This window comes from Dipodomys spectabilis, unplaced genomic scaffold (assembly GCF_019054845.1).
Source record: "Dipodomys spectabilis isolate Male_0828 unplaced genomic scaffold, ASM1905484v1 ptg000023l, whole genome shotgun sequence".
Lineage (NCBI taxonomy): Eukaryota > Metazoa > Chordata > Mammalia > Rodentia > Heteromyidae > Dipodomys > Dipodomys spectabilis.
The window spans coordinates 4,752,244-4,764,836 of record NW_024870700.1 but is presented as its reverse complement, the minus strand read 5'-3'; the positions used below and the strand labels follow the sequence as shown (position 1 = coordinate 4,764,836).

Sequence of the window (12,593 nt, the reverse complement as noted above, 5' to 3'; positions counted from 1 at the left end):
TCTCCGCTCCGGTGGAGAGTGATGGGTGGGGTGGGATCCTCCTGGAGACTCCCGGCTGGTAGGTTTCTCTGTTCCTGGCGATCCGCTGTTCTGCAATCCGGTACCTGGTGATCTGCAAGCAGCCCCCTGTGTCTCTGTGGCCCCGGCAGCCCCCGCCGGGCCGGCTGGCCGGCGGCTTGGCGCACTGCCGCGCGGCCAGTAAAGGTTGGGGGAGGGGTCTTCGCTCTTCTCTGTTCTGAAATTCTTCTTTTCCTCTCTTTCTTTTTTTGTTATTTTCCACCTCTGGTTTTTCTCTGAGTGTTCGTCTTTTTGTTGTTGTCGGTCTCTTGGGGAGATTAAAGGTTGGAACTCGAACTCTCTTTTTGGTTGGAGAGAGCTGTGGCGTTTCCCTACTGCCCCGTCGCCATCTTGAGAACTCTCTCCCATAGAATGAGTTTTGTTGTAGCCATTCCTTTTCGATTTCATGAAGTAGCTTGAGGAACATTAGTGTTTGTATTTCTTTAAAGATCCCATAGAAGTCAGGGAATCTGTCTGGTCCTGGACTTTTGTACTTAGGTTTGAATTGGGTCCTTGTGCTAACTGTTAAGAAAGCACTCTTGCTGGGCACCGGTGGTTCACACCTGTAATCCTAGTTACTCAGGAGGCTGAGATCTGAGGGTTGTGGTTCAAAGCCAGCCCGGGCAGGAAAGTCCGTGAGACTCTTATCTCCAGTAGAACCACTAGAAAACTGGAAGTGGCGGTGGCTCAAGCAGTAGAGCATTAGCCTTGAGCTGAAGAGCTGAGGGACAGCGTCCAGGCTCAGAGTTCAAGATCCATGACCAACAAAAAATAAAATTGTGTTGCAAAATACATTAAGACCACCAGTTGATGTGTGACTTAAACCTGAAGTATGTGGAAGTAATGTCTGAGAGGAGATGAGCTCTCATAGGAGAAGAGGATTGATTTTGGTCTTGAAAATAGTATTCTGGGACTGGTAGAGTGGCTCAACTGGTAGAAAGCACTTAGCAAGCATGAGGCCCTAAGTTCAAATTCTAATACCTCCTCCCCTCCCCCCCCATCCCCGCAAACAAACTTGGCTAATATTCAGAGTGAAAAGACGGAGGCCATGCATGTTTGGTTTCAGAACCCAGGCCAGGCTTTCAGTAGCTTTATTAGGTTGATCAGTTAATAACATGGGATATGAAAAAATAAAACGTCTATAGGTCACATATCCTTATTATATACTCATATATTATACTTATATATACTTATTAAATTAAGCATCCTTGTTTTCCTTTCTACCTTTTTGGTCTCTTTTCTATAGTATTAAATGTTACTATGTATGTAAAGATACCTTGAGGCAAAAGAGTATTTAGTATTCTACTTTCCCTATTAGGTTCAGTAATGCATATTTGCACATATTTATACAGCAAATAAAAAGGAGTCATCATCATAGTGGACTATTGGAGGCAGAATGCTCAGTAAGTGTTGAGTGCAGTATACTGCAGCATAAGATTGACACCAGGAAAGATCCGTACCTACTTTGCATTCCTTGTTATGTCTGCCTTGGGAGACCCTTCATTTTCATGATCATGGAATGGTTATAGAAAATATTTACTGAAGTGGTGGTAGAAGGAAACATAGGGCTGATTGCAGTTGGACTGATGGGAAAAGAAGTTTGTCTGGAGCTTGTGTTCTTTAACCATGAGGAATTTATTGAAAAATTCTTTGAGGAGAGAGAGGAGGGAGAAGAGAAAGGTGAGAAGAGAGGAAGGTGGAAGGGAAGGAAAGGGAGAGTTAGGGAAGGGAAGGGCAGGGGCAGAGAATGGCTAATAGAAGAGGGAAGATGTTTGAGCATCCTGTCTAATGCTCAGGCAGAGGCAGATGTGGTTAGTTCTAGAAGCTGAATGTAAATTGAACTATATACGGTGATGGAGGCTTTTTGCTGCCTGAGTCAGAGCAAGAAGCAGGACACAGGCTTCTAGGTCTTGTTGCAGAAAGGTTGGTTCCGACAGCATATAATTTGCATCCTTGTTCCATGGGAAAAGAGGTTCATAGATGGGCACATGTTCTCACACCCCTGAACCATGAATTGGAGTTTTCCAGCTGAAAGGAGCAGAGACAGACCTGGAGTTAGCAGAAAGCTTCCTCCTCCAACTTTAACCATTATCCTTGGTCCACGGCATGCCCAGGCAGGTAGGGCTGACTTCCATGTCTTTATCTTTTCTACTCCGTCTGCCCTTTTCTATACTGTCTGCCCTCTCCAGGAGCTTTCCCTCCTCTCTTGCCCACTTCTCTCATTTATCTTCAATTTGGGTTTACAAAAATGGTCTTTCTCCCCCTCAAAACCTATTTTCTTTTGATTATGTTGCTGTCATACCACCATTCTTTCCTTCCTATTCATATTTTGGCCCTGGACACTCTGAACCATGATTCTACTGTGCTGAAACTTCCCTCTCAAAGGGCACTTCTGAGCTCTACTCATCACATTCTGCAGACTTGTCTCAGGACAAATCTTTGACTTTCCTTCATGCAGACAATGTTGTTGACTATACCCTTTTTATTTACTTTACTCTTTTTATTTTATTTACATTTTCTTCTGACTAGGTCTTCCCCACTATTCTCTGTCTGTTTCTCTGAATCCAATTGTCTCTATTCTCCCAAGTCAAATTCCCACATTTCCAATTAATTGATTGTCGTTTCTATGCAGATATGGTAAAGACAACTAGAGTTTTCTTTGCCACAAATGTAACTGTACCATCCTTCCCAGAGCTTGTCTTCTGACAGTTCCCTTATATAGATAGACCACTTTCTCTCAAATCTTATTTTTTCTGACTCCCCCCTTGCCTTGTCCATCCAACTGGTTGTGAAGCTCTACCAATTCTACTTTTGCAATGTATGCTGTTTCTGTCACTGTTAACATTCATCAAAAGATTAAGGTGCCATTACTGTTTGTAGGGAAGTATGCTAGACATTGGAAAGTATAAATAACAGAGCAGAGAGGAAGAGGGAGAGAAAGGGAGAGAGAGAGAGCACACTATGTTGTTTTTCTTTCTGTTCCCTTTCTGTCAACAGGAAAAAAATTCTTCCTTTCTGAGGACTGAATGAGAAAATGTAAAATGTATCTCAGTACCTGTTAAACAGGAGTAGATTAAATAAAGGAGAACTATTTTAAGTATTAACCTTATCAGGTCAGCCCCTTACAATTCCTAAATTTAAACTCTTTAAAGTAACCTTGAAGATCTTGTATGACCTAGCTTCAGCCAACCAACCTTTCCAAATTTATATTCTCTATTTCCCCCCCTGTCATCCCCAAAGGCTTTTTGCTGTTTCTTCTGCTATTTATATACTATTTTCTCTGACTTTTGCTTCCATAATTCCCTGTCTGGTATATTCCTTTGTCAGCCATTGCTATATGACTAAATCAGTAGTTCTGTGCAATCCTGGTTCTGTATTGATGCCTTGGGGAATCCACTCCAGATATTCTGATCTAACTGTGGTAGCCTGAGCAGTAAGATTTTTTTTTTAAGAGATTGCTCAGCTGATTTTTCTAATATGCAGCCAAGACTAAGAACTACTGGCCTACATATTATATGTTCCTCCAAAGATTTTTCTTTTTCCTTTTTTTGTCTTTCCTGCCTACCTGCCTGCCTTCCTCTCTTCCTCCCTTCCTCCCTTCTTCCCTTCCTTCATCCCTCCCTCCCATCCTGTCTTTCTCTTTTTTTCTCTTTCCTTTCTTTCTTTCTTCCTTCCTTTCTTCCTTTCTTTCTCTTTCTCTCTTTCCTTTTTTTTTTTTTTTTTTTTTTTGTAGTTACTGATGCTTCAACTCAGGCTCTTTTGGGCTTTCGTGCTCATCATGGCATTCTGTCATGTCTTGAGCCATGTCTTAGCCTGGCATTGTGATGGTTAATTGGAAATAGAATCTCATGTACTTTTTTCCCCCCAAGGCTGCCTTTAAGCCTTGATCCTCCACATCTCAGCCTCCTGAGTAGCTAGTATTACAGGTGTGAGTCATTCCAAAGACGTTTCTGAATGCTTTTCTGAATCTCCTCAGACTTCCTTGTACCTCTAATTTTTTCCTTTGACCTATCTTTTCTCCTCTTTTTCCTTTCATCTCTCCCCTCCCAAGACTTGAAAAAGGACGCAAGCCTGGTGCTGGCTTATGCCTGTAATCCTAGCTACTCAGAAGGCTGAGATCTGAGGATCACAGATCGAAGCCAAGCCCAGGCAGGAAACTCCGTGAGACTCTTATCTCCAATAAGCTACTCAGAAAAAGCTGGAAGTGACACTGTGGCTCAAGTGATAGAGTGCTTACCTTGAGCAAAAGCTCAGGGTCAGTGGTGCCCAGGCCCAGAGTTCAACCCCCAGGACCACGGAAAAAAAAAAAGGAGACAGACCATCTCCTCCTATTAAAGAAACATGAGTTACTACCACCTAGCTTGTGCCTTTCTTATAACACCATCTCTCTTCTTTGTTATACTTTGGTTTGGTTTGGTTTGGTACCAGTCTTGGGGCTTGAACTCTGGAGGCCTGGGCCCTGTCCCTGAGCTTTTTCCACTTAAGGCTAGTACACTAACACTGAGCCACATATTCACATCTGGCTTTTTGGTGCTTAATTGGAGATAAGAGTCTTGTGAACTTTCCTGTTCTGGCTCACTTTGAACCACGATACTCAGATCTCAGCCTCATGAGTTGCGAGGATTATAGGCATGAGCCACCAGCTCCTGGCAATACTTCTTTCTTATATTAGACTATAACCTATTTATAGACAGTCTGTAGTATTTGATTCATCTTTCTGTAAGGCTCATGTTATATGTCATATTTATTCTGCCTGCATACCTGTGGAAATGTGGGAGAAATGACATTTCTAGTAAGTGACCAGACAAACTAGAATAAGGAAGTATAGTTCATGAGGCGGAATTAACTAAGATCCTATATTTTGAGTGTGTATAAAGGTAGATTGATAATATGCTTAGGTCTGGAAACCTGTAACTCTACATCTGTAGAAAACTTTATTAGTTTATTCAGTCTTTCCTAAATACTTATCATATGCTAGACAATTTTAGCTTCCAGAAACATAGTCATGAATCCAATGATGTAGTTCTGAGTTTATAGTCAGTATCTCAGTAAATTAAGGGGAAACTCAAGTGTTTCAGTTATTTTTGTTGTTGGTTGTATGTGTGTGTGTGTGTTGGTATTGGGGCTTGAACTCTGTGCCTGGGTACTGTCTCTTAGCTGTTTTGCTCAAGGTTTGTATCCTACCACTTGAGCCACAGCACAAACTTCCTTGCCTGGGCTAGCTTCAAACCTTGATCCTCAGATCTCAGCCTGACATTACAGGCATGAACCACTGGCACCCAGCTTACATGTTTCTTTAATAGGAAGAGACAACTAGCTTCCTTGCCTTCTTTTTAGAAATCTAAAGGCCTACTGGGAATGCCCTCTACCTCTCCATCAGGACCTGGGATTGTAGTGTGTGTGTGTGTGTGTGTGTGTGTGTGTGTGTGTGTGTGTGTGTGTGTGTGTGTGTGTGTGTGTGTGTGTGTGTGTGTGTGTGTGTGTGTGTGTGTGTGTGTGGTGTGTATGCATGCCAGTCCTGGTGTGTGTGTGTGTGTGGTGTGTATGCATGCCAGTCCTGGTGTGTGTGTGTGTGTGTGTGTGTGTGTGTGTGTGTGGTGTATGTATGCCAGTCCTGGGGCTTGAACTCAGGGCCTGGGCACTGTTCCTGAACTTTTTTGCTCAAGGCTAGCACTCTGCCACTTGATCCCACAGCTCCAGTGCTGGCTCTGTTTGGTGGTTAACTGGAGATAAGAGTCTCACAGACTTTCCTGCCCAGACTGGTTTTGAAATGTGGTCCTTAGATCTTAGCCTCTTGAGTAGCTAAGATTACAGGCTTGAGCTATTGGTGCCTGGCTGGAATTCATAATCTTTGAAAGAATGAGGTTCTGAATCTCCAAGCTGCTTATTAGTACTTAGTTTGATATGTTCTATGGCAAAGATTTCCCCAGGAAGTTTTTATATACCTTCATAGATCTTCTTTAACATGCACTGCTGGGAATTCTGAGTGGTACAGACTCCCTCTCCACGAAGACATTTTCCTTGATCGTTCATATATGCACATGTGTGGCAATTTAATGCTGAGCCTGAAATGTCAAGAGAACCCTGATGAGATTCCATATGGACACCCCTGGGGAGGGGTGATGTTTAATAAGTAGTTAGTATACAATACATTTCTTAGTTCTTGTTGGGGTAGATACCCCAAGGCCCTCTGTCTGTCAGAGAATACTTCTACACTTTATGACTTCACTGCTAATGAATGCCAAATTTATCTAATACTGACTTTTATTCCAGTTCTTGTTTCTATTGGCTTCCTAGAATTTTTTTTGGGGGGGGGTGGGTCATGGGGCTTGGACTCTGGGCCTGGGTGCTGTCCCTCAGCTCTTTAGCTCAAGTCAAGTGCAGTGCTCTACCACTTGAGCCACAGTGCCACTTCTGGCTTTTTCTGTTTAGGTGGTGCTGAGGAATTGAACCCAGGGCCTCATGTATGTGAGGCAAGCACTCTACCATGAGCCACCTTCCCAGCTGGCTTCCTATACTTTTATAGATGTCCTTCTGCCATATCTTATTCCATAGAAGCAAAGTGATCTAAAATGGCTTCCCTTTCCTATTTCCTGTCGTATTCTCACATACCCACCAGGCAAAAAACACTTGATGTCAAATCTGACTGATAAGTAAGCTATGTTTGAACACTTACATGTTGAATTATTTTCTGTTTTCAACTTGACCTTATTGAATGTCACTGATGGCATTCATCATATTGCTGTTTTACTATCTATAGTGCTAATCCCTTATCAAGAAACTTAAGAGTAGTGGTGGGTGGTAGTGACAAAAAGAGTACATGCTTTAGACAGACCGCATTTGAAACCAAGGTTTTCCACTTTTGCCTCACTTCCCTCTCACATTTGAACATTTAGCATAATAGTGAAATAGGAAATATTTACATCTGATAATAGGTTGTGACATCAAACTTCGGGTTTTATTTTCCTCCCTTGGTCAGCCCCTTTTAAGGAAAAGTCACAGAATCACAATAATCCTGGGAACTTTGGATATAGCAGGCAAAAAAAGTCTGCATACTTTGCATGCCTTATTTTTGTCTCCAGAATTAGAACTTCTATTAACCCACTACTTCTAGGGAAGCTGTAGGCATTTATATCCATAATTTCTTATGGAGAGTGGAATTGGAAAGAGCTACTGGCATTCTATATTCGTGTTACTTAAAAGAGTGCCTTTAAATTATGTAGTCTTTAGGGCCCCATAAAACATGACCAAGCCTCTTGGTATTATTGTGAAGAAATCTGGAGGGTCTTTGTGAAAGTTATTTGTGACGCCTTAATGATTCTTTGTAAAATTAAATTCTTTTCTAGAATTAAGATTTTCCTGATGTGTCTCCCACTTCCCCCATGAAGTCAATGGTACCTCAATGACTAGTACCTACCCACTGAAGTGCTTGCAAGTGGAGTACTTGAAGGCTGTTCACTCAAAAGCTGTTCAGTCGAAATCTTGTCATTCAAAGACTGTTCACTCGAAGACTGTTCACCTGAAGACTGTTCACCCATACCCTTTTCTCCTGCAAGCTGTTCAACTGAAGATTGTTCACCTGGAGATTGTTCTGAAGAATGTTCACCCGAAGATTGGTCACTTGAAGATTGGTCAACTGAAGTGTGTTCACCTGAAGACTGGTCACCCGAAGACTGGTCACTTGCAGACTTATCACCTGAAGACTGTTCACCTGAATTGTGTTCACTTGAAAAGTGCTCACTTGAAGCACGCTCAGTAAATGCGTGTTCCATTGTAGCGTGCTCGGTTGAACTGTGCTCCATTGTAGCATGCTCAGTTGAACCATGCTCGATTGTAGCATGCTCAGTGGAGCCATGCTCACTCAAAGCATTCTTGCCTGAAGTCTCATATAAAGCATCAATGTGTGAAGGGTTTCCAAGTGAGAAGTACTCACCTGACAGTTGCTGAATTGAAGCTTGGTGAGCCATAGAGCCAAGAGACTCATCAGGCTTGCCTGATGCTTCTGGGATGAAGAAAAGAGATTGTGAAGGTCAGAAAGAATGAGGTGAAGACTACTTTCACCCTATTCTCTCACCTGAAGTGAGTTAAATGGGGACTCCTGGGTTTCTTGGGGGTCAAGAGCAGTCATTTGAAAAATAGCACAAATGCTGGGTGAAGTCAGCTAACTATTCCAAGAGATCAGGAAAGATGTGAAAAATGGGAGATTAAGAACTGCACAAGGGGGCTGGGAAGGTGGCTCAGTGGTAGAGTACTGCCCTTGCATGCATGAGGCCCTGGGTTTGATTCCTCAGCACCACATAAGCAGAAAAAAGCCGGAAGTGGTGCTGTGGCTTAAGTGGTAGAGCGCTAGCCTTGAGCTGAAGAGCTGAGGGACAGCACTTAGGCCCTGAGTTCAGCCCCACAACTGGCAAAAAACAAAAAAGAACTTCACAAGCAGATTCACTCACCTGTGCACCAAAAGCACCTGAGGGAAATGTATCGCCCTGTTAAAGGCAGCATCAGGAATAGAGGACCCTCACTTATGCTATCACAAATCTGCCACCAACCTTTCTCCAGTTCCAGTATGAGTGAAAGACAAGGAATTGTAGTACAGAGAAAGGAATATTTATAATAGCTGAGTAATCTCAGCTAAACTGAAGGTGGCTCTGTGTGTGTGTGTGTGTGTGTGTGTGTGTATAACTCAAGGCCTTACACAAAAGAATGAACAATCGGAGGGCTATATTAATCTTCATACTAAAGGAGCCTATAAAAGTTATAAGGAGCCAGGCGCCGGTGGCTCACGCCTGTAATCCTAGCTACTCCGGAGGCTGAGATCTGAGGATCGAGGTTCAAAGCCAGCCCTGGCAGGAAAGTCCGTGAAACTTTATTTCTTTTTGGGTCCGGTCGTGGGCCTGAACTCTGGGCCTGGGCACTGTCCCTCAGCTCTTAAGCTCAAGACTAGCACTCTACCACTTGAGCCACTTCTGGCTTTTTTCTTTTTGCTTATGTGGTGCTGAGGAATGGAACCCAGGGCCTCAAGCATGCAAGACAAGTGCTCTACCACTGAGCCACCTTCCCAGCCCGAGTCCATGAAACTCTTATCTCCAATAAACCTCCAGAAAACGGGAAGTGGCGCTGTAGCGAAAGTGGTAGAGCGCTAGCCTTGAGCTGAAGAGCTGAGGGACAGCGCCCAGGCCCAGAGTTCAAGGCCCACGACGAAAAAAAAAAGTTACAAGGGATGAAGTCACTTTTATTTGGTAAAGTCATGTTCTTTTTTACACTCTAATCCACGTGGCTTGGGGACTCAGCAGAGTTTCTATAAGTTATCAGGTTAAAAAATTCCTATCATGTCAGCTGGGTGCTGGTGGCTCACATGTAATCCTAGCAACTCCGGAAGCTGACATCTGAGGATTGTGATTTAAAGCCAGCCTGGGCAGCAAAGTTTGAGAGACTCCAGTTAAGCACCACAAAAGCTGGGAGTGGAGCTGTGGCTGGCGCACGTGCTGTGGAGCACTAGCTTTGGGGGAAGGGAGGGTGTGGGGGCAGTGAGAACTCAAGGCTAGCACCCAGGCTTTGAGTTTCTGGTCTAAAAAACTAAATAAAACAAAAATTCCTGTTATGTATCTCTGCATTGAGGTTTCTTGTGACAGACTATTTATGCAACACTTCATAGAGTTATTAGGTTTTCAGTAAGATAAATTGTGAGGTCCCTTGCCATGGCCTAGGTACTCAATTTTTCATTTCTTTGCTGTCTGTCTTATGGTAGAAATTACACAATCCTTAGATGATCATTCTTCTCTGGCCAGTATTCTCCCTTTAATCCATCTCATTAATGACTATCAGATATTCTTTTATGTATGGCTTTTATTTTAGTTGAAAAGGAGCACCAAATATACCACTTGATTATTAGACTGAGCAGCCTAGAGGAGGGCAGTATACAAAAACCAATGAGTTGTTAAACCTAGCCCCAAATTGCAAGACACTGCGGGATCTTTAGGCTGATGTGTAGTCATAAAAGATACTTTAGGGGGCTGGGAAGGCAGCTCAGTGGTAGAGCGCTTGCCTTGCATGCATGAGACCCTGGGTTCAATTCCTCAGCACCATATAAACAGAAAAAAAAAGCCGGAAGTGGCACTGTGGCTCAAGTGGTAGAGCACTAGCCTTGAGCTGAAGAGCTGAGAGACAGCACCCAGGCCCAGAGTTCAGGCCCTCGACCGGACTCCCCAAAAAACAAACAAACAAAAAAAACAGATACTTTAGTCAGGTGCCAGTGACTCACAAATGTAATCCTAGCTACTTGGGAAGCTGATATCTGAGGATCATAGTTTGATGCCAGCCCCTGCAGGAAAGTCTAAGACTCTTATCTCCACTACACTACTAAAAAGCCAAAAATGGAGCTGGAGCTCAAGTGGTAGAGTTCTAGCCTTGAGCAAAAGCAGATTAGGGATAGTGCCTAGGCCCTGAGTTCAAGTTCCAGGACTAGTACATACACACAAAGATAAATTAGCTCTAAGAATCCTGCAAGAGATAATTACTTACAACAATCTACAAAACTAGGGTTAGAATATATTGAGATAAAACAATGGTAAGATCTGATAAAACTTTAGGAAGTCTGTTATATAAATATCTGGCTTCAGTTGTTAACAGAATTTTTAAATGAAATGTTTCTGATACAAAAAAGAGGTTTGAACAAAAGCATGCTAATTCTTAGCCATTTTTGGAGTTTACAGTCTATTACTTCACTACACGACTGACACATTCTACCATCTAATGTCTGTGTATCTGTGTTTCCATGGCCACAACTTGAAAATTTAACAAAAGCAAAACCACTGAAAGCCAACACTGCTGAGAACATTTGTCATTTCGCCAATAGGCCAGAGCTCATGGCTTCTCTCTTTTCTTGTAGGAGGCCAGAGGGAACAGTTTTCCATGAATAGGGAGCCCCAAAAGGGAACATACCGAAAATTGGAAGAATGCCATAAAGGACAGGTTTACCAGGTCTCTGCACCATAACTGTACTGTGTTCTGAGATGAATTTCTAGGCACATCATGCATCTGTTTCTTTTCTTGTCATGTTAACTACCCAAAGATCCCTTTTACTCAGTTTGTGAAGACAAACTACTGCACTAGCACTATACCCATAGTCCTGTCCTCCTACCTTACAGAACATCATATTCAAATATTAAGTGGTTGAAATCAGAAAGAATGTGCCAGGCCCTAAGTCCCTCTGACTGCCAAGCCATAACTTGGGAAAACCAACTTATTCAGGAGCTCTCCAAATTGGTCGTTTAGTTATTTTTTAATTTATTATTATAAAAGTGGTTTACAGGGGGATTATAGTTACAGAAATCAGGTAGGGTGTGCATTTCTTTTTGGACAATAGCACCCCTTCCTCTATTCTCTCCCAGTTTTTCCCTTCCGTTCCCATTCACAAATTGTATAGTTGGTTTTCAACAGTGTCTAGTGAGTACCACTGCTGCATTTGTTCACTCTTTATCCCTCTACTTCTGTGCCCCACCTTACCCCCTCATAGACAGATAACCAAACAAGACAAAAAGAAAACAAAAACAGCAATGAAGAAAAAAAACCTTGTTTCCATTTCCTGGAGTTAATTTGAACAAATAGTATATATTTCATATGATCAGATGCACATAGGCATTGTGCCTTTGTGTTCCTTTCTTAAGAATATCCTCCTTTGATATCATGTGTGAATGCCTAAAGTCCTGCATAATTTATCATGTTCAGTTATATTTTAGATCTAGCTTCTGCATGTGAGAGAAAACAGGTGCTGTTTGTGTCTCTGAGGTTATTCTTTTTTTTTTTTTGGGTCGGGTCATGGGGCCTGAACGCTGGGCCTAGGCGCTGTCTCTCAGCTCTTCAGCTCAAGGCTGGCGCTCTACCACTTGAGCCACAGCACCACTTTCGGCTTTTTTCTTTTTTCTTATGTGGTGCTGAGGAATCGAACCCAGGGCCTCAGGCATGCAAGGCAAGCGCTCTACCACTGAGCCACCTTCCCAGCCCTCTGAGGTTATTCTTGAGGTTATTCTTGTGGTTATTCTTGAGGTTATTCTTGTGTCTCTGTTTGGTTATTCTTGATCCTGGTTTGGAGACTAGTCTTTTCTCCCGTAAGTGCAGAAACACCTTAAAGAAGGCCCTCTTTGCTATCCAAGAGTCTAGATGTCTAGAAAAAAGACTCACCTCTGGCAGATCCAAGCAGATAAAGACTTATTAATAAGATTAACTTGTTCATCTGGATTTAGGAAAAGAAGGATCTCTAGTATGGAGCTCCCAAGAGCTGGGAAGAAACTGAGCAGAAGCTCCCAATGTTGAATCAGAGCCTCTGGGAATTCTAGAACTTGAGAAACCTGACCCATATTTCCTCACAATGGGTTGTACTCTGAGGTCCTAATGAGGTCCTAATCTGCCTGTTCTGGCAGATTGGCCTTTAACAACCCATGGCAGATGCCACTATTGAAGGCTAAGAGTATTTTTCTGTGTGTAGGATAGTGTTTTGGGGACTATTTGCTCTATCTTAAGATAATTATTACCCCCAATCC

General features: G+C 42.8%; 2 protein-coding genes across 4 annotated transcripts in view; one reads left to right on the top strand and one right to left on the bottom strand.

The window, feature by feature from the left end:
* Chek1 (checkpoint kinase 1) overlaps positions 1–7,480 on the top strand; it is a 41,460-nt gene extending 33,980 nt beyond the window's left edge. For both annotated transcript variants that reach the window (XM_042674965.1, XM_042674964.1), the window contains exon 14: positions 7,404–7,480. In XM_042674965.1, coding sequence (XP_042530899.1) covers positions 7,404–7,409 — 6 coding nt within the window. In that variant the 3' untranslated portion in view covers positions 7,410–7,480. The remainder of the gene's footprint in view (positions 1–7,403) is intronic.
* On the bottom strand, positions 1,926–12,286 carry Acrv1 (acrosomal vesicle protein 1). 2 transcript variants are annotated; one of them, XM_042674966.1, is made up of 4 exons: positions 12,235–12,286; positions 7,475–8,059; positions 6,003–6,122; positions 1,926–2,085 (listed from the first exon to the last, which is right to left on the bottom strand). In XM_042674966.1, the coding sequence occupies exons 1-4, from the start codon at positions 12,284–12,286 to the stop codon at positions 1,961–1,963; spliced, it is 882 nt and encodes a 293-aa protein (XP_042530900.1). In that variant the 3' UTR covers positions 1,926–1,960. The 2 variants fall into 2 exon arrangements, with proteins under 2 accessions (XP_042530900.1, XP_042530901.1); XM_042674967.1 differs by having other exon boundaries at positions 7,577–8,059.
* Between the last annotated feature and the right edge of the window lie 307 nt (positions 12,287–12,593).